Source organism: Drosophila kikkawai, chromosome 3R, assembly GCF_030179895.1.
Source record: "Drosophila kikkawai strain 14028-0561.14 chromosome 3R, DkikHiC1v2, whole genome shotgun sequence".
NCBI classification, from domain to species: Eukaryota; Metazoa; Arthropoda; class Insecta; order Diptera; family Drosophilidae; genus Drosophila; species Drosophila kikkawai.
Window position 1 is genome coordinate 16,805,324 of NC_091731.1, and position 21,289 is coordinate 16,826,612.

Below are 21,289 nucleotides of genomic sequence, written 5' to 3' on the forward strand. Positions count from 1 at the left end.
GCCCGTACAAATTAAATGGTTTTTATTTAGTTGACAGACGACACGCGCTGCGAACAGACAACTGCCAAACGATGTCGGAGAGGTGGGCTCAAGTCACATAGAAAACGAGAGATTCTCAGCTAATTAGCCTTTTTAATGCAGTCTAGAAAGTTGTGAACTTACGCTGCCCCTGGGTCAAATTAGAGGCGTCAAACGCCAGAGTCTCTATGATGACACCTACTTCAGCTTCGAGAAGATTCCCTTTGCCAAGCCACCGCTGGGGGAGCTGCGTTTCAAGGCACCCGTACCAGCGGAACCGTGGAGCGGGGTTCTGGACTGCACCCACTTTGCAGAGAAGCCCACGCAAAGGAGTTTGATGACAAAACTAATCGAGGGAGGAGAGGACTGCTTGTACCTGAATGTCTACTCAAAGCAGGTGAATATTATGGGGGATATCTGAAAAATATTAAATAAGAGGATAACAATGAGTGTATTTATTTAACTCTAATTGAAATTTATAAATATTCCTTTGTTAATTGCTGAATTTTTATCTCATTGATTATTATTATTGATGGATGATTTGTTTTTGCAGTTGAAGAGCGACAAGCCTTTGCCGGTCATGGTCTATATCTACGGCGGGGCCTTCTCCGTGGGCGAGGCCACACGGGAGCTCTATGGTCCGGACTACTTCATGGCCAAGGACGTGGTCCTGGTAACCCTAAACTATCGCGTGGATTGTTTGGGTGAGTCAGCTGAAATTTTAACATGATATCTTATCAGCATTCGCCCAGCTGCGAAACTGTTTTCTTATCTTATCAATAGGTTCAAAATATCAATATGAAATCTTATGTAAATTTCTGATGGAGTTGTAGAAAATCAAATCTTTTTAGTTATATATGATGGTAACATTTAATTATAAACCAGACATCTTTAGTGTCAAATATTTAAATGCAAAAACTCTTTTCTTTACAGGATTTCTATCCCTAAAGGACCCCAGTCTGAAGGTGCCCGGAAATGCTGGCCTCAAGGATCAGGTGCTGGCTCTCAAGTGGGTCAAGCAGTATATCTCAAACTTCAATGGCGATGATGGCAACATCACGGTCTTCGGCGAGAGTGCTGGCGGCTGCTCTACTCATTTTATGATGTGCACGGAGCAGACCCGCGGCCTCTTTCATAAGGCCATCCCCATGTCGGGAACTGTGCACAACTACTGGTCCAAAACCCCCACCGAGGACTTCGGCTTCCGGCTGGCCCAGCAGCTGGGCTACACTGGCGAAAACAACGATGCCAAGGTGCTGGAGCATCTACGTGGGGTTCCGGCCAGAGATCTAGTGAATCATAATCTGATTAGACCCGAGCATCGGAGGAACGGCCTGCTCTTCGCCTTCGGACCCACCGTGGAGTCTTATGTGGGCGAGGATTGTGTTGTGCCCAAATTGCCGGTGGAAATGGCTCGAGATGCGTGGAGCAACAACTTGCCCGCTATGCTAGGAGGCACCTCCTTCGAGGGTCTCTTCATGTATCCCGGAGTGGCTGCCAATCTAAAGTCATTGGACAGTCTCAGCCAGGATCCCCAGAGAATGGTGCCGCACGAGGTGCGAGAGGTAAGCAGCGACGAGAAAAATACGGAGTACGGCCAGCGCTTGATCAAAGCCTACTTCGGAGATCAGGCGCCCAGTTCGGAGCTCTTTATGACTATTCTTGACGTGAGTATTATTCTTTTAAGGAATCATTTTATCTAATAGTTGACTTATGGATAAAATTTTCTTACCTTGCTTTCAGTTCTATTCTTATAAGGTCTTTTGGCATGGCTTCCATCGTACCTTGAACGCTCGCCTTGCCTATGCCACAGCACCCACATACTATTACAGATTCGATTTTGACTCCCCCAACTTCAACTTCTATCGGACGAAATTCTGTGGTGATAACATCAAGACTGGTGTGGCCCATGCCGATGATCTCAGCTATTTGTTTAGGAATGCCGGATCTTGGAAACTGGAGAAGACCTCGGCGGAATATCGCACCATTCAAAATATGATTGGTATTTGGACCACTTTCGCAGCTACCTCCAATCCCAACTGCCCGGAAATCGGCCAAGTAAATTGGAAACCGGCAACAAAGGAAAATCCAAGGGCTGTGCTCAACATCAGCAATGAGGTGAAAGTCATTGATTTGCCAGAGTTTGAAAAATTGAAGGTTTGGGATTCCATATACAAGCCGGATCAGTTGATATAAACTTAAAGTTCCAAAAATGAATGAAATTTATTTTCTAAATACACACTGTAGTTGATTCAATAAATGTATAGCCCAAGTGGGCTTTTAAAATCAATTTTTGAGTGTCAAAAAACTATTTAATACGAGACCTTGGTGCAATTGTCAAACTATAAAAATGTTTTTTGAGTCCTGTATAATATTATGGATATTGCTCTCATTTTTACATCGTTTTAAGGATATGTAAGTAATGCCATTAATCAATAACACATTGACATTATCCTTCATGGTTTTTTGGGTGTATATTTTACTTAAGTTTGGAAATCCACATTTTTGCCTTCTTGAGGAGGGTAACAAATTTTCGGTTGCAATAGTTGGCTTTTCCTTCTAGTTTTTTATATATTTCAACGTAATTAAAGTTGGCTTTTGGGTTTACTTTCGAAAAATCAAAGTCCTTATTACTCCCAGATCGTCACCTGTGCCCGTTACTGAAAATATGAAGTTGGAAATTATGGATTCCAAGATTTCGAAGCCGGCTAAGGCCTCAAGCATGCTTTTCTCGACGGTTAAGGATCTTCTGCTGTGGCGCAACTTCCGCCTGACGCTGATAGTATTCACAACCGTGGTGATCCTGCTGCTTGACATCATGGCGCACTCGGTGATCAGTGTAATTAGCATGGCAGGCATCACTGTTCTCCTGGCAGCTGTCGCATATCGCAGTTTTTGCCAGTTTTCAAAATGGAGGACGAGTGGAGTCCAGGATGAGGTCAGGCGTCTGTATCCGCAAGTTAAGATTGATATTCCCCGAGAGGAGACCATGCGACTAGCGGGAGTTGCCGTGGATCATCTTAACAAGGGCTTAAACCGCATTATTGGACTGATACTGGTGGAGAGCTGGGAGGACTCCCTGAAATGCCTGGCCATGCTATGTGGCATTAATTTGCTGGGGGATTGTTTGAACGGAATAACATTGCTTTTATTTGGTGAGTTTTACTATATCGATCTAACTTTAGACAGCCTTGAATGACCCCTATTCATCATTTCCTTATAGGACACATATTACTTTTTACCCTACCCAAAGCTTACGAGTGGTACCAACCCCTCATCGATGCTCAGCTGCAAAAATTCTGTAAATTCAAGAAGCAGGACAAGAAGACACCCGAAACTATGACTGGAAACACAGATAACCTCGCCAATATGCAGCGTAAGGAAGAGGAGTCCAGTGATGCCAACATGTTCTATAAGGTCTGCGAGAATGAGAAGCTATTCGATCTCCTGGAGGAGGAGCACCGCAAGGGCTGCCAATGTCGTGACTGCGAGCAACAGGATCTTCCCATCGAGGCGCACTAAACGGCATTCAATTTTCCGAAATTCCCTTGAAGTTTATGTTCAAAATTTGCGTTGTGCCAATACAGTTGTTTTGTTTCGTACAGTTGGCAATCAGATGTGTTTTATTTTTCGTTTTAAAATTTGGAGGCTCTTTGAAAATCGGATCAAGGTTCCTGTTTGTCTCTGGTCAAGCCCCGGTATTGATAATGACATGTGGAAACTCTGTCGGGCTACTTGTCGTTGTCTGAGTCAGAGCAAATGTCTGCGCTTTTACACGACGCACTGCGGCTTCGGCACTGGTTGTCCCGACACCTCCAGCTCCGATGAAGGTGTCCCGGACTCCAAAGTTGTGGAGCTTTCCGTGGGAAGTGTTAGGGGTCGCCGGCAGTGCGGCCTCTACGGCGACGCATTCTACAGCTTCGAGGGAATTCCCTTCGCCAAGCCGCCGCTGGGAGAGCTTCGGTTCGTGGCTTCGCGTCCGGCGGATGCTTGGCGAAACCAGGAGCTGGACGCCCGGCAGGAGAAGCCCGTACCACTGCAGGTGGACCGGCAGACGGGCAAGGTCATCGGCAGCGAGGATTGCCTGTACTTGAATGTATACACCAAGCATGTGAGTAACCTAACACCCATTCGGTGATTTCCCAATGTCAGTTCGCCTCTAGTTTGATGAAACGAGGCCGCCTCTGCCGGTAATGGTCTACATATACGGAGGAGGCTTTCGCACAGGCGGTGCCTTAAGATCTAAATACGGCCCGGATTACCTGATGACCAAGGAAGTCGTCTACGTGGTTTTCAACTATCGCCTCTGCTCGCTGGGATTCCTCAGTTTGCCGAGTCGGGAGTCGAATGTACCCGGCAACGCTGGACTCCACGACCAGTTAATGGCTCTCAAGTGGGTTAACCAACACATTCGGAACTTCAACGGAGATCCACAGAATATAACGCTTTTCGGAGAAAGTGCTGGAGCCGCGTCGGTGCACTTTATGATGTGCCTGCCGGAGGCAAAGTGTCTGTTCCACAAGGCCATCATGATGTCCGGTTCGATGCTGAGTCCCTGGGTGGAAACTCCGGACAGGCAGAATTTGTTCTGCCGGCTAGCCATTGCGGCGGGATATCAAGGACCGCAGGAGGAGGCCTCCATGCTGGAGTTCCTGCGCAGCGTGGCGGCCGAGAAGCTACTGGGACACGAGTTCTTCACCGCTCGAGAACGTTGCTTCGGATTTCTTTACCCGTTCGTTCCGGGCGCAGCCACTACCGAGGATGGACTGATCCGATCATCTTACCCGCAGCTGATGAAGGAGGCATGGTCCGGACAGATACCTCTTCTTCTGGGTGGCACCTCCTTCGAGGGACTAGTGTTTTATCCCTTTTGCAAGCTGGATAATGGCTATATGCTGGACCTCTTGAAGCATGAGCCGGAGATGGTGCTGCCGCACGAACTGTACCACTCGATGAGCAATGAGGAGCGCCTCAAAGCCTCCGATGAACTTGTGAAGCATCATTATGGACCCCGTGGAATAACAAAAAACAATGTTACGCAGATTCTGGATGTGAGTGATTTAATGTGAATTCTTACCCAAGAATCTTAAGGCGACCCCTTCCCAGCTTTTCAGCTACAAGCTCTTTTGGCACGGCATGCACCGCGTGGTTCTGTCACGATTGTCGCAGGCTCAGGCGCCCACCTACCTGTACCGCTTTGACTTTGACTCGCCCAAGTGGAACTTGATGCGGAACAACCTGTGCGGTGACGATATCAAGCGCGGCGTGTGCCATGCCGACGACCTGGGCTATGTCTTCCGAAAGAAGTACCAGAAGAAGCTGCCGCTGGACTCCGCCGAGTATCTCACCATCCAGCGAATGGTCAGCATACTGACCACCTTCGCCAGGACCGGCGATCCCAACTGTCCGGAGACAGGGCCGGATCAGTGGGCACCGGTCACCGCCAAGTATCCTTTCAAGGTGCTGAACATTGGGCAAAACGTTGAGTGCGTGACGCAAATCGAAAAGGATGGCCTGGAGGTATGGAATCGGATTTATAACTCTCGAAAGGTGGCTGAGTAGCTTGTTTGGCCGAATAAGAAAATTCGTATAAATTTTTATAGGATTGTATTTTTTATTAAATATTTAAAGTTTATTTTATGTATATTTTTTACTTTAAAATAATGTCTGACTCCCACTGTAAAGCTTCGCGCTTTACTTGATCGAAAGCTTTGCGCCAACGCCCCAGACCAGCCATGAGCTTTACGATCGTGTAAACAAAAACAAAACACATAAATTTGTTTGTTTACCGTAGTTTTGCCGGCGCGATCAAAATGTTGTTGACCCACTCAGAGTGGGCGCCTCTCCTCTCCCCGTTTTCCCCTTGACAAACTGCCAAGTAGCTGACAAATAGCGGAGCTTATAGTAGTTGCAGATACTTGGTTAAGTTTAAGATACAGTGGAGGTACCTGGAAAATATCTAAAGAGTAAGTAAAATAAAAGAAATAATATTCTAGAAAAGGTTTTTTAAAAATGTATTTACATTTTGGAGAGTAAATAATATTACTTGAATTGCATTTATAAGGTGTGTCCCATATATTATCAGCTTAGAATGAAAAAAAACCTTTAACAAAGCCTAGATAGTGGATTCAGATTCCTAGTTACCAAGAAATTGATCTCTCAGATATAATTTCTTGCAGTGTTGTTTAATTATTAAACTAAATGGTTATAGCTTACTTAGCTTACAGCTAATGTTTGCCGATACTTGTTCAAGTTTAGGGGTACTCGCGGATAGCTCAGCTTATAGATTCAGATACTTAAGCTCAAAATACTTGGCACTGTTTGCTCTGCGCAAATGAATATTTTAGGTTTTTCGCAGTGTCGATTAATTATGCATTCGCCTGAGGCGCTTCGGGAGGTGTTTCTGGCCCCTGAAATCCCCCCCGGACCCCTCGGAGCCTCTCGCTGGGTGACAGCCCACGCTCGATGATCGCTGGCTGCTATATCAGTAACTGTTGTTGCTGTTGCTGTTTATCTCCGCACCGCACTTGAAATACAATTTTTCGTTTCTTCTCGCTTACTTCATTCTCTCTGCTCTCTCCGGCTCTCTTCGTTCTTCTTTTTCGGCTTAATTTGTATTCTGATATTTGTGTTAATGTATTATATTTTTTCTATAATTTTTTGTTGTTCACTTGTTTTTGCCTATTTGGCGCTCTGCCGCTGGAATCCGATGTGAAAAAGTCTGTTTTTAATTTCAGTTTCAGTTCGGCGCTGGCCCGCTACAGTACGCAGCTCGTGAACCTATCTGTATATAGCAAATCGATCGTGTCGTGTATGGTGAACTGGTCTATCCGATATGAACAGGAACCTCGGCTTTGTGGAGCGCCTGCGCTGGCGCCTCAAGTAAGTTTCGCCGGCGACCTTAATGCCGGAGAATTATTTATTCAATTATCCCCTATATTAATGGCGGAGAGTGTGCCTTTCCCCTCTATACTTTCGATTGCTGTCTTCTTTTTTGTGGGTGCTATTGTTGTGGTCGATTGTAGCGGTTTGTGTTTCAGGTTCTTTGTTTGCTCAGTATACAATATATATTTTTTTGCGGTTTTTTGTATTCTTTTTTATTGGTAATTTTTTGTTATTGACTGTCCGGCATGACTAATTCTGGGGATGGCTGGAATTATTAATTTTTGGTGTTCTAATTGAGTCAGTTTTGCTGTAGACAGATTAGATTTTGAGGAATTACGCAAGCCCCGCGAATATATAGGTGGGTAGGTCATCGGGGAACATCGTTGAGTGCTGATAAAATGAAATTAATTAATTAAGGTTGCGAAACTCTCGATTCCAGTTCAAAGCAATTCAGAAATTGTAGGGAGAATATTAAATTTAAAATGCTTGTACTTGAAAAAAAAAAAAAATATATATATATATATAAAAGATACTATAATTACACTAGCTTATAGGACATTTTTCCAAGTAATAATAAACAAAATGATGTATTTTTTTGTACATTATTTGGCACATAAATTAGTCAACATAAATACTTCATAGATTCAAGTTTTTCCATCTTCCACCGCTAAATTCGAAAAAGTTTTTATATTGGTAATAAAAGTGTCACTTGTAACCATTAATCGACATTGGATAAATTCATAAAACTGTATTTATTGCTTAATCAGTATAACGTGCGTTAATATTTTATATTTATTACTTCACATAGCCGTAATGTCATGGCAATGGCCATTTAATCGAAACGCAAATTCAGTTTGTTTAAGCAAATGGGTTTGAACATGGTTGTTGGTTACATTGTTGTGCAACGTCAACACATTTTGGTAACTGAATATGTGCTCCCCAGTGTAAAGACTGTAGACTAGGACCTAGAACTGATAACCTTAAACACTGATTTCACTCCAGCTATAATTATTTAATTTCCCAAGTCATTCAGGCTCTTATCACACGCCATAACCTTGATATTGAAGACTCGATTACTAAAAAGTTTCAGTTTCAACACGTTTCCCCGTATTCCTCCTATAATTGACATATTAAAATTGTATCACGCTGACAGCTAAATAGGTGCGATTTCATTTTTTCTGCTTTAATATAATGCAATTATAAACTCTGTAGAGGGCTCTGAATAATTAACAGCAATTTTTCACATTACCTTCATTGTTAATATATACAACATAACGCAGTTTCTGTCCAGCTAATAATGTGCAATTAATTTTATTTTTACGCCGCTAGACCTGAAAATAGGTGATATTCGTGACCCTTCTGATAATTGGTGTTTTATTTTTAATTCGAAATAAAATAATAAGGCCTACTCTCCTCAGTCAGTGATAACCAACAGGCAGCTGACGATAAGACAGAACAATGGCCTATGCCCATAATATATTCACAAGATTATGAGCATTATGAGCATACTTTGGTGTTCATTAACGGAGAGCCAAAGGGTAGTCCGAGCTGGAAATGATTTAAGGCCTGTCCGGTGCCTGAAATTTCGAGTACTCCGGATTGCTGCTTGACTGGCCACCAGCAGCACTGCCAGGAGCCCGGCAGCGGACTGTGTTAATTTATCACTGACAGACGTGCCTGGTTAGCAGGTGGACCACACAGTCGACTGTACCACCTAAGCCCGATGACCAGCCTCAGTCTGCAACTGCAGCTATGCATACACTCAACAAATTATTTTCAGGTTATAGATTTTGCAGCTATTTTTTAGTATTTACATATATACAAATTCTATAGTTTGGTACTATTTCTTCTGAGTAAAATAACAAGCTTAGAAGATATAAAATACAACTCTAATTATATTTTAGCAACCTAATAATGTAATCATTTAAATGACCCAATCAAAAATTAGTTCAAAGTATTTCTCTCTATCCATTTTTAGAGCTGAGAAATGGATTGTGATGGGTGGTTATGGGTTGGGCTGGCGGTGGATTCGATGTGATGAACAGCAGCAAAACAATTTAAATTTAATGCAATGCATGCATTCTGCCCAGTGGCATGTGGCTTTGAGACTGAATTAAAATAATTGACTTTGTGACAAAAATATCAAATTATCCGGGTGCTATTTGTGTCCAATATTGTTATGCTAATTACGCTTCCTCTCGTCGCGCAATTGCAGAACCATCGAGCATAAGGTCCAGCAGTATCGCCAGACCACCAATGAGACCGTGGTGGCCGAGACCGAGTACGGCAAGGTTCAGGGTGTGAAGCGACTGTCGCTCTACGATGTGCCTTACTTCAGCTTCGAGGGTATCCCCTATGCCCAGCCTCCCGTCGGTGAGTTGAGATTTAAGGCACCGCAACGGCCGACACCCTGGGAGGGAGTTCGCGACTGCAGCCAGCCCAAAGACAAGGCCGTCCAGGTGCAGTTCGTTCTTGACAAGGTCGAGGGCTCCGAGGACTGCCTCTACCTAAATGTATTCACCAACAACGTGAGTAATATTATAAATGTTTTTTAAAATTAAATTAAATTAAATTAAATTAAATTATTAAATAAAAATTTAAGAAAACTTTGAATTGTAACCGTACAAGGTATTTAACCATCCAAAGGGATGACTTCATCTTATTTATTAATTACAAATGACCATTCTATAAATGCTGACCTTATAGATGATATCACTTTGAGCCACTGCCAAGACTTTATTTAAGAGGTACTTTTTCAGTGATGCAATCTTATACCTTACAAAATTTAAGCTTTAAACCAGCATTAGCCATAAAGCCAAACAAGATATTTGCATTGAGCGGATTCAAAATAAGATAACATATAAGAAGCTAGAGATAAGTGTACTAAAGTTTCTTATTTATGAAAATTTTCAGTATAAATGAATTAACCAAGGCAGATGAAAAAAAAAATATATATTTAATCTACTAAAATTTCTTAATAACACGTGCCAGATATAACATTATTTATTTCAGGTTACTCCCGACAAGCCCCGACCCGTACTTGTCTGGATCCATGGCGGTGGCTTCATCATCGGCGAGGCCACTCGGGAGTGGTATGGCCCAGACTACTTCATGAAGGAAGATGTGGTGCTCGTCACTATCCAATATCGTCTTGGTGCCTTGGGTATGTCATTCATTACTTGTAACTCTTAAGTCTTAATACTTATTTCCTTTTCCTTTAGGTTTCATGAGTCTGAAGTCGCCAGAGCTAAACGTGCCTGGCAATGCTGGTCTCAAGGATCAGGTGCTGGCCCTCAAGTGGATTAAGAATAATTGCGCCAGCTTCGGCGGAGATCCCAACTGCATCACCGTCTTCGGAGAAAGTGCTGGGGGAGCGTCCACTCACTACATGATGATAACCGAGCAGACCCAAGGACTCTTTCACCGGGGTATCCTGCAGTCGGGCAGTGCCATTGCGCCCTGGGCCTACAACGGCGACATTACCCACAATCCCTACAGGATAGCCAAGCTAGCGGGCTACAAGGGGGAGGATAATGACAAGGATGTGCTGGATTTTCTGCAAACTGTGAAGGCCAAGGACCTCATCCGGGTCGAGGAGAATGTTCTGACGCTGGAGGATCGCATGAACAAGATTATGTTTGCCTTTGGTCCGTCGCTGGAGCTGTTCCACACGCCTGAGTGTGTGATACCTAAGCCGCCAAAGGAGATGATGAAGACGGCCTGGAGTAACTCCATCCCCATGATGATTGGAAACACATCCTACGAGGGACTGCTGTGGATGCCAGGCAAGATGATCTATTAATTGACGTTTCAGCATACAATTTAGAATATAATTTTTTCAGAAATCAAACTGATGCCACAGGTGGTTCAGCAGGTGGATGCTGGAACTCCTTTCATTCCGCGGGAATTGCTTGCAACGAAACCTAGCAAGGAAAAGCTGGAGGCCTGGAGTGCCAAGATCCGCGATGCTATTCGCACCGGAACAGAAGCCACCGCCGATAATTACATGGATGTAAGGGTTTCCATAGAGTATATCCTATTGATATTACAAGAATGGTTTTAATTCCAGCTCTGTTCGATTTACTACTTTGTCTTTCCGGCTCTGAGGGTGATCCGCTCCCGACACACCCATGCAGCCGGGGCTCCAGTTTACCTTTACCGCTTCGACTTTGACTCCGAGGAGCTCATCTTCCCGTACCGCCTGATGCGTTTCGGCCGTGGAGTCAAGGGAGTGAGCCATGCCGATGATCTGACCTACCAATTCACCAGCTTGCTGGCCCGTCGGTTGCCCAAGGAAAGTCGTGAGTACCGGACTATCGAGCGAACTATCGGAATTTGGACCCAGTTCGCAGCCACCGGTAATCCCTACAGCGAGAAGATCAACGGCATGGACACTCTGACACTGGACCCAGTTAGGAAATCCGACGAGGTGTTCAAGTGCCTTAACATCAGCGATGACCTAAAGTTCATAGATCTGCCCGAATGGCCAAAGATTAGGGCCTGGGAGAGCCTTTACGACGACAACAAGGATTTATTGTTTTAAGGAGTTGTGCTGAAAACAATATAAATAATTATCTAAAAACTGTATATAGGACAGAATGCTTTATTAAATATATATTGCATAATTTGCTTAACTCAAAATGGTAAGCGGGTTTTAAAGAATTAATTAAATTAAAGAATTTAATTATTTTGATATATAGATGAATATTTAGCTAATTATTATAATTAAGCTTATTAAAATAAATCGTTGCTACACTAATAAACTCCTTAGTTATTTATTTTTAAAGTAAGAGGTAGTTTTGATCGAAAGCACGGTGATTCGATAGCTTTAAATGAAGTAATTAAACATATTATAAAAATAACCATTAGCCTAATTTGCTTTTTTAATAAAACTCATAAAATATTTTATTGGGATCAGGTTGTGAGTTGTACAAAAACCATTTAAAAAAATTGGACTTACAGTAATTTCTTCAATAAATTCTTGATTAGAAAATCATGCCGCCAAAAAGAAGGCAACATTTTTGCTGTATATAAACTTTTGTCTTATGTATATGTGCATGTTCATGTGCCTTAGACATTGTTGTCATTCTCTGTGACTTACAAAATACATTTCAGTTTAAAGGGGTTCGCCGAACCCTTTTGAACAAGGCTGTCAGTTTCCAATAAAAGCAATAGCAACCCTGCTTTTTAGACAAAATAAATTAAGTAAGTTTTCTTTAGACTCGCAAGGAACACGAAGGCCGAGGATCCTACCCGCTGATAGAATGGCTGCCACTCGTCGCCTGACCCGCGAGCTCTCGGACTTGAATGATGCCAAGATGAGCACGCTGCGGAACCTTGAGAGCAGCGACGAGACCCTGCTGCTGTGGACGGGACTGCTAGTTCCGGAAAAGGCCCCCTACAACAAGGGCGCATTCCGCATCGAGATCACCTTCCCGCCCCAATACCCCTTCATGCCGCCAAAGATCCTCTTCAAGACGAAAATCTACCACCCCAATGTGGACGAGAAGGGAGAGGTGTGTCTGTCGATTATCAATTCTGACAACTGGAAGCCCACCACGCGGACGGAGGACGTGCTGCAGGCTCTGGTGGCCATCATCCACAATCCAGAGCCAGAGCATCCGCTGCGTTCCGACCTGGCCGAGGAGTTTGTCAAGGAGCACAAGAAGTTCATGAAGACCGCCGAGGAGTTCACCAAGAAGAACGCGGAAAAGCGACCAGAGTAAAGTCAACTGGTAGTTCACAGATCCCATTCAATGTATATCCAAATTTAATACAGTTTAGACCCTGAATCCAAATCTGTCTGATATTTAAATTAATTAACTGGGCTAAGAAGCGGCAGCCTCATACTTTTTGTATAACTAACTAAGGAGGTAAGACGTTCACGGTTGTTAATGTTTTTGGTTTTAAACGGACCATTCTTGCTGTCTAAAAGCTCATTAAAATTCCTTTTTTTTATAAGTAATGACCAATAACCTTTTTGAAATTTACTTCGCCTTAAATTACCTTAAGTAATAACCGTATTCCTCAAATTATTCAATAATAGATAGATAACAAATTTCAGTGATAATAACATGCTTATAATTATATATATTTTTTGTGTGCTTATCGAAACAGAACCAAAGCCTTTATTGGTGTCCAGGCACTTGATCAGAAGTGCTTCATCGCTGTCTAGTTATTTATGGGCCGAGTGCATTGCATTGCTCGGGCCGAGTTACATATTGCATAATTTATGGTTCAAGCTGGGCAGAGGTATAGATAGGTGAGCCCAACACACAACGTGTCCTAGGGCAATTCGGTCTATCATTTAACTTTAATGTCTGTCACTCGAGTGTCCTTTCCCTTCGGCAGAAACATGTCTAATTGAAAATTCATTAAAATCTGGTGATGAGTGAGCTAGGGCGTTCTCAGTAAATTAGCCGGAAAACAAGCTCGAAGCGGGATCAACTCTCTCATTCACTTTAATTGACCAATTAAGTTGTGAATAAAATTTGTAAAATAAAATGAAAAAGCCATCGGTTAACTTATCAAACTAAAGTAAGCGCACGTCAGTTTGCGTGGCTTACGGATATAATGGCGCAGTAAGCCAACTATATAATATTCTATAATTACGAGAACTATATTTTACTAGTATTTCTCCTCCCCAATTAGTTGGAAGTACTTTTCTGATGGCCAGCATTCTTCCTATATCGATTTCGTATAATGCCCCCATGTAAGGTATTGATGGTATCGCGAGTTACTTTGTTAATTGCATAAAATAGATTTATCACGGTCAGTCTTCTAGGAAGGGCACTTCATTAAATTACAGCTATCGAATAATGTAGGAAATTGAATTAGTTCTGTGGTATAAAAGAATGCGATTAGTAAAATAATAAATAATTTATATACTTTAGATATTTCTCTAGTTAACCTTCTATATTTTTATTCTAGTTACCAAAATTCAAAATCAAGGCAACCTCTTTAAAATCAGTCTGACCTCTCTCAACATCTATACGTCCTGAAAACTCTACCCCCAATATCGGCCCAAACATTAATAACAAACGCGGGAGGCTGATTGCCGGAGACCTGCGCATGCTATAAACAATAAGCAACGCGGCAGCAACAAAAACGATAACGCTGAAACAAAACAACGGCGCCCAGCACGGCCAGCAGGCGGATTCGCTCGAGTAGACAAAATGCCCAAAGGCATTTGAGTGCGAAGCGCGCACACACGGCAGCCCGGAGTACGGCGGCAAGAATATCACTCATACGACCCCTTGGCCAGTGCGGAATGAGCAAACGAGTGGAAAAATCATCACACCGCCGCTGAGCGTGTGAGTGTGAGTCGAACGGCGAACGGCGGGCACTAAACTTAGCCGGCGCTTACTTTAAACGCTCAGTTGCCGAGCGGCCCCTGAGTGAAGCGCAACGTCAGCCTTAGATTCTCAGGCTGGAAATTCTTTCCCTCGGTCCGCTGACTTTTTTTCAATTAAACCGCATCTGTGAAATTGGAGCAGCAACAAGTGATGTGACATTCCTATGCGCGAGTGAACGCAAATAAGTTCAAATAGTTCCGCCTTAGAAGCGAGAAATACAAATTAAAGTTATTAAGCAACAGCCGGCCGATACAAGTGCTGCCGTTACGCATTCGCCCCATTGTCCAGCCGCGATTTTATAGATTTTTTACGTCTGGTGCCTGGGATTTTCAACAGATTGCGGATTGTGTTTTGTGTACTTTTTAGTTTTGCCCATATAGACACATAAAACCGGAAGGGAATTGATTTAGAATTGATTCCTTGCAGCGCCGTGAGACCACAGCAAGATGTCATTCGATATAGCAGTGGCCGATCAGATGCGCATAGCGCTAAAGTAAGTTCAAGTCTCAATTATTCTTAGTACTTATTTAATTCATTACTAATTCCATAATTAAAACACAGTAAACATCTTTATTGAATAGCAAAATGACTTATGGCTTTATTTTATAGATTAACATGTTCTTGTTAAATATAAAAATCCCATAAAAAAGTTAGCACTACTATAAAAAATGTCAGAGTGTTATAAATAAATTATGATCCGTATTTTTAAACACATTACTGACACATCAGAATTACATGAAACATTCTTTAAAACCCATGACATTGCGAAAATTCCGCCAAATTGATAACAAATTCATATTTCTCCCTTAAATTGTTTGCTTTATAAGCATTAAACATTAACATTTTTTATGATATTATTGATATCTAAACCAGCTTCCAAGCTATTTCTCATGGTGCATTTGGTCGTGGAACATTCATTGAGCCGGCTCCCATCAATCAATAAGGTCAATTGAAGCTATATACTAGAGCACTCGCCACTTGCCAGGGCCGTACGTGTCTCAAGTTGAGACGCTCTGTCTGATAAGACAAGTCCGGCCCGCCGAGCCCAACTTCTTATCAGGCGATTACAGGCTGCTGTGAGCAAATGTCGAAATCCGGTTCACCGCTTAAGTCTTATAAATAGTCATAGAAGCGCCGATAAGGTCTCGTTTCCAACAGGCCAGTCAGCTTTGCATCCGCATCATTGGCATTGGCGAGACCGACATTAAATCCAAACGTCACCCGGACAAAGTCTCGCCTATTTTGGGCTATTGAAGCCAGATCTTCGAGCGATCAGCAGACATCTGGTCTCAGCATTACACATCATTTTCAATCAGAATCAGGGATCTCGAGGTGCAAAAAGTTAAAGCTAGCTACCAAGTTGATAAGACTACTTCTGTTTGAGTTCCGAGTTTGAGTTAATTATCAATTATCGGTATCAGCCTGTGGGCCGATAAGGGTTTGAACTTAAAGCCGAATAGGCGTGTGCGGACAGGACGGTCACTACAGGTGCGTCAGAACGTAGATTACTAACTGTTTTACTGGCCGCGTGTATAAATCATATGACAAGCTTAAATGGCGGCCCTATCAGCTGGATTATGTGCGAAATCAAACGCTCTACGGGTAGTGACAAATGTTTGGTCACATAATTATCTCTTTAAAAAAAGTTATTAAAAGGTTATTTACCGAGAATCACGATTTGCAAATGTCAAGGCAATTACACCGAGTTGCAGCCTCAGCACAAAAGTTTTGGCTTCAACAATAAAAACTTGACTAAAGCCAGAGATACCGATGGTAAAAAGAGGCAGAAAAGAAGTCAAGCGAAGAAGTCAGGCAAGGTAAACAAGAGGCGGAGAAGTTCATTGGATCTATGCAAATTAGTTGCCATTTTGATCGACAAACTTTAACTGTTGCCTATTTGCTTTAGTTTCTTGTAGCATTTTCTCATTTAAATATACAAAAATTGTAACATGCCTTTTAAATTGGAAATTGACAATTGAAAACGATTTGAATTACTCCTTTCACTTTTATGTTTGCTGAGTAATTCGTTAATTCGTCTGTATTACGAGTAGTCAGCTAGAAACTGTGGTAAATAAATTTCTCAGCTTATTGTAAATAGCTTAAATTGTTTTAGGAAAAAAAAAACAAAAAATAAATACAATATTCGGTTGCTTTTCAGCATCGCTTTTCACATGAATGCTTGAATTTGATAAATTGAAAAATATGGAATATTATACTTTCTTTATTTCTCGTTTTTTTTTGGGAGAATAATATTGAATATTGAATGCACTCAAGCAAAATGCCATTGACCTGCATGCAGCGCTTTGATGCATGGCAATATTGATTGATTTGCCGAAATTTTCCATTTTCATTTCCATTTCACAGCCCAAACGTATTTTAATCTGTAAATATTTTGAGTAGCCCAGTGCTCAGTTTATTTTCTTAAAAAAATACAAATACAAACAGATGCACGGGCAATTATGTTTGAAATGGACTGGGGAAAGTATTGACTTTGGATTTCCTTAATTTGTTAATTTTTATGCAGAGACCATTTCATCTTTGACCGAATGTTTCCAGCTCGTTCTATGCCAGACTATTATTATTTTATTCCCCCCACGCTGCTAATGAATACAATATGTGGTTCATTTAATTCACTTTCGATCGAGGACAAACGAGAAACAGGTTCTCTTTCTAGAACTATTGGTGTACATAGCTCGAAAACTGGATCTTAGGGCCTGACCTCGGAAAAATGGAAACCTGTAATTAGCACTTGATATCTAATAAATCACACCAATGCATCTCGCTAAAGATTTCTACTGGAATCCCCAGCCCCTCAAGGCCACCGAAACGCCACAAGTAGACACTGGGCAGCTGTTAATTGATCGTTGCCTCTGTTTACTGCCCGTAGACTCGTTTGCTCTCATGATTTGTGGTCATCATACCCGACTCGAGCGTGCCCGGGCATTCCGTCTTCTTTATTCCATTCCGTTTTACTATGCGGCTACGGGTCCGGGCATTTATGAGATCTTCTACTTGGCGGTCTGTTGTGGATCGGCTCACGCGTCGTTTGAAGCGCACGTTCCCACATGGAAACGCACTTGAAATCTAAATGGGCCACGCCTCCACGGCTATGTGGTATTTCCGATAATCTACGGTGCACCCATTAATATCCAAATGAAGTCTGGCAGCCTAGGTTCTTTTGGGAGGGTTTGTTTTGAATATAACAAGTGAAAATACGTTTTATAGTTGCAAGTTTTCGATACTAAATTGTAAAAATATTAACCATTTATCTACTTGTATCAATATTAGTTTTAATAAAAGTTTAAAATTGTTTAAGTATTGTATCCAACACTATTAATATTTCTTAATTTAAACTGACGTGAAATCTTGCAGTGGTCGAGGCCAGAAATTTTGCAATTTTAAAAACAAAATATTTATGATTAAACAGAACATATCCATGAATTATTATATTACCTAAAGCATAACCCTTAGCTTCAATATATTATAGGTTTCTGGATACTTATAGGGCATCACAAGACTCTTCACATCGCACTGCCATTCTATTTTCACTATTGGCTATTTATACCCTCGTTTTGTTTACGCGCTAATTGAAAATTTGCAAAAAAATACTAGAAAACTCGCCGTAAAACGGCAAGTATTTGTTTACAAACACCGACAGCAAACTGCCAAACACTCGGAGGGGTGCTCCTCCCAGCAAAAGTGAAGTGTTTCTGACCCTGCCTCCGGCCACGTTTCTCTTATTGCAGCTACGTCAAGTTCAAGACTAACCAGCAGCGCCTGCGCAGCAATGACAAGGTCATCGCCGACACGGTCTATGGCAAGATCAAGGGGGTGAAGTGGCAGTCGATTTATGGCAACAACTACTACAGCTTCGAGGGCATCCCCTTTGCCAAGCCCCCGCTGGGCGAGCTCCGCTTCAAGGCGCCCGTGGAGCCCGACCACTGGACCGAGGTGCGGCGCTGCACCCGGGTTCGCTCCAAGCCCTGCCAGGTGAACATAGTGCTCAAGCAGGTGCAGGGCAGCGAGGATTGTTTGTATCTTAACGTGTATACAAGGGAGGTGAGTCGGATGAATATTAATTACTTAATTCACAAAATTACCTATTGATTTAGTTTTATATAATTATGATTAAAGAAAATAATAGTGTTTACTCTTTTTAAACTTATGCTCTAGTTATTTAAGTTGATTGATAGGATCAGAAAGTAAAAACAAAATTACTTATTCAAACCAGTTACTCAATTAGCTGACTCGTAGACAGGTGTTAACAATAACATATAAATTTTTATCGCCCCGTTGACTCATGTTTTTATGGTGTACTCTTAAAAAGGGTATTAAGTTCTAGATAAAAAAATTAATTTAACTGAAAGTAGGAAAGTGCTTTTGAAGTTAATTTAAAGGGGTAGCCAAATGTGTTGTATACTACTGCTACTTCCTTGATTTCTTTACATTTATAAAAAAACACATATTTTTATTGCCTGAAATAATTTCTATATAAACATCTCTCTTTTAGTTACATCCACACAAACCCTTGCCAGTTTTGGTGTGGATTTATGGCGGTGGCTTCCAAATGGGTGAAGCCTCGCGGGATCTGTACAGTCCGGACTATATAATGATGGAGCACGTGGTCCTAGTGGTGATATCTTATAGGCTCGGTGCTCTAGGCTTTCTTAGCCTTGAGGATGAAGAGCTGGATGTGCCGGGAAATGCAGGCTTGAAGGATCAGGTTATGGCCCTGCGCTGGGTGAAGAAAAATTGCCACTTCTTTGGCGGTGATCCGGAGAATATCACTATCTTCGGAGAGAGTGCAGGCGGCGCCTCCACCCACTACATGATGCTGACGGATCAAGCCAAGGGACTCTTTCACAAGACCGTGATCATGTCCGGCTCGGCTCTGGCGCCCTGGGCCCAGACGCCCACTCAGATAAACTGGGCCTATCGCCTGGCCCAGGCCACCGGCTACTCTGGAGACCAGAACGACCGCGAGATATTCGCACATCTCAAAAAGTGCAAGGCGAGCAGCATGCTGAAGGTGGCCGAGGACATCATCACCATGGAGGAGCGCCATCAGCGCCTGACCATGTTCTGCTTTGGCCCAACCATCGAACCCTATCAAACGCCACACTGTGTGATCCCGAAATCGCCGCTCGAGATGATGCGCAACTGCTGGGGCAACAGTATTCCCATGGTCATTGGCGGCAACTCCTTCGAGGGACTCCTGATGTTCCCCGAGGTGAACAAGTGGCCGGAGCTTCTCTGTCAATTGGGAGACTGCGAGAACCTGGCTCCCGCGGATGCCCATCCGAATGAGGAGCAGAGGAAGGCCTTTGGTAGAAGGGTAAGGGAGGCATATTTTGGCGACAGGACGCCCAGCAGGAAGACCATCTTGGAGTACAGTGATGTAAGCTTAACGATATTTTTAAAATATATTTTCTATTTTAAATATGGTTTTATTCTCACTTCTAGCTCTTCTCGTACAAATATTTCTGGCACGGTATCCACCGGACCCTGCTCTCTCGTGTCCACCATGCTCCGCTAGCGCCAACTTTCCTGTACCGCTTCGATTTCGACTCCAAGCATTTCAACATAATGCGGATCATCACCTGCGGCCGCAAGGTGCGCGGCACCTGTCACGCCGACGACCTTTCCTACCTGTTCTACAATGCCGCGGCCAAGAAGCTCAAGCGCCGTACGGCCGAGTTCAAGACAATACGACGTTTGGTTTCAATGGTCGTCCAGTTCGCCATATGCGGGGATCCCAATATCCCGATGGTCACTCACGACGAAAAGCAGGCTCACGAGGGGGCGTGGCTGCCCATCTCGCGGGAGGATGCTGTGTTCAAGTGCCTAAATATATCGAATGATGTGCAAGTGATAGATTTGCCAGAGGCCGAGAAGCTGCGGCTGTGGGACAGCATCTACGAGAAAAGACTCCTCTATTGAAGGGCCATTCAGTACCATCTCCGTGTATCCTTGGTAGCACCTCCCATTTAGCCTTAGCGATACTTAGCCATAGATTTAGCCCCTAAGCTGGCCCTGGGGTGGCTTTAAAAGCACATCAAATGTACACATGTAAATAGCGATTTTTTAAAGCTTAGCCGTAAGAGTAAATACAGAAAAATATAAATACAAACACGAGGGGTTTTTGCATAATATGTTTGCATAAAAACTGGCTATCAAAGCCTTTAAAAAGTGTGTGATCTTTTTTTATTAAAGCAAAATATCTCTTATAACGTTTTTTCTACACTTTTTAAAAGGATTAAATTTGTTTAAGGTTCTAATATTACACACTCAAGTTGGTTTAAACTAAAATAAATTCTGATAAATAAAAGGGGATAAACTTATCTTTTCAATTGCTGCAACAAGAGAAGACAGTGAATTTTCAAAGCTGTTAAATGTAATAAATTTATCCATTTTTTTATTATAAATGTTTTGAACGGCATTTAAAAAATTATATAATGATTCATCTACAAAGCCATTGATCGGATAACGGATGATTTGTATGTTATTTCTAAAATAAGGCTTAGGAGATTAATCCTTGCGAAAGCCTACCCATAAAATATGCAGCATGTTATGTTTTATTAAAAATACTTAAACGCTCAAACATGACAATATTAACACCTGCACACAAGCGAGCTACACACGCACACGGACGATGGCTGTCATGTGACAAAACCAAAAGCCCGCGCACAGCTGTCCCCAAATATATAAAGCGGTATATCTGTATATGAAAATATACACGTGTATATCCCCCTGCAGGCCCTGCCCTGTTGTCCTTGTGTGTTTGTGTCTATGGCAACTTCAAAGACCGCTAAAAACACAATGCATATACACGGTGGAAGCCCCTGTTAACCTCGGAACCTCTAACATTTTCCACCCACACCCCACAGCCATTAATTGTAATTAAAAACTTACACGTGCTTCAAATTTACTGAGCTCGGTTGCGTTGACATCCGTTGACCTTTGCCCGACAGCGGGATTTTTTCGGCATTTTTTCCTTTTGTTTATGTGGTTGTTTTGTAATTATTATTTAC

At 42.5% G+C, this 21,289-nt stretch overlaps 6 protein-coding genes across 6 annotated transcripts; all 6 read left to right on the forward strand.

Annotated features, from left to right (window-relative positions):
* Positions 1 to 30: 30 nt before the first annotated feature.
* On the forward strand, positions 31 to 2,308 carry alpha-Est5 (alpha-Esterase-5). Its single transcript, XM_017180005.3, has 5 exons — positions 31 to 82; positions 142 to 415; positions 572 to 722; positions 952 to 1,685; positions 1,762 to 2,308. Exons 1-5 carry the CDS (start codon positions 72 to 74, stop codon positions 2,212 to 2,214), a joined length of 1,623 nt encoding a protein of 540 aa, XP_017035494.2. The 5' UTR covers positions 31 to 71; the 3' UTR covers positions 2,215 to 2,308.
* On the forward strand, positions 2,293 to 3,630 carry Rtnl2. Its single transcript, XM_017180075.3, has 3 exons — positions 2,293 to 2,433; positions 2,659 to 3,173; positions 3,242 to 3,630. Exons 1-3 carry the CDS (start codon positions 2,369 to 2,371, stop codon positions 3,538 to 3,540), a joined length of 879 nt encoding a protein of 292 aa, XP_017035564.1. The 5' UTR covers positions 2,293 to 2,368; the 3' UTR covers positions 3,541 to 3,630.
* A 4-nt stretch (positions 3,631 to 3,634) lies between these two features.
* On the forward strand, positions 3,635 to 5,658 carry alpha-Est6 (alpha-Esterase-6). Its single transcript, XM_070287031.1, has 3 exons — positions 3,635 to 4,129; positions 4,182 to 5,069; positions 5,125 to 5,658. The coding sequence occupies exons 1-3, from the start codon at positions 3,635 to 3,637 to the stop codon at positions 5,578 to 5,580; spliced, it is 1,839 nt and encodes a 612-aa protein (XP_070143132.1). The 3' UTR covers positions 5,581 to 5,658.
* A 1,106-nt stretch (positions 5,659 to 6,764) lies between these two features.
* Positions 6,765 to 11,666, forward strand: alpha-Est7 (alpha-Esterase-7). The gene is made up of 6 exons (XM_017180071.3): positions 6,765 to 6,900; positions 9,119 to 9,431; positions 9,916 to 10,066; positions 10,125 to 10,688; positions 10,746 to 10,915; positions 10,973 to 11,666. Exons 1-6 carry the CDS (start codon positions 6,854 to 6,856, stop codon positions 11,444 to 11,446), a joined length of 1,719 nt encoding a protein of 572 aa, XP_017035560.1. The 5' UTR covers positions 6,765 to 6,853; the 3' UTR covers positions 11,447 to 11,666.
* A 344-nt stretch (positions 11,667 to 12,010) lies between these two features.
* Positions 12,011 to 12,701, forward strand: Ubc84D (Ubiquitin conjugating enzyme 84D). The gene has a single exon (XM_017180076.3). The coding sequence runs from the start codon at positions 12,168 to 12,170 to the stop codon at positions 12,627 to 12,629; it is 462 nt and encodes a 153-aa protein (XP_017035565.1). The 5' UTR covers positions 12,011 to 12,167; the 3' UTR covers positions 12,630 to 12,701.
* Positions 12,648 to 20,541, forward strand: alpha-Est8 (alpha-Esterase-8). Its single transcript, XM_017180070.3, has 5 exons — positions 12,648 to 12,776; positions 13,834 to 14,751; positions 18,005 to 18,317; positions 18,769 to 19,656; positions 19,722 to 20,541. Exons 2-5 carry the CDS (start codon positions 14,705 to 14,707, stop codon positions 20,196 to 20,198), a joined length of 1,725 nt encoding a protein of 574 aa, XP_017035559.1. The 5' UTR covers positions 12,648 to 12,776; positions 13,834 to 14,704; the 3' UTR covers positions 20,199 to 20,541.
* The last annotated feature ends 748 nt before the right edge of the window (positions 20,542 to 21,289 follow it).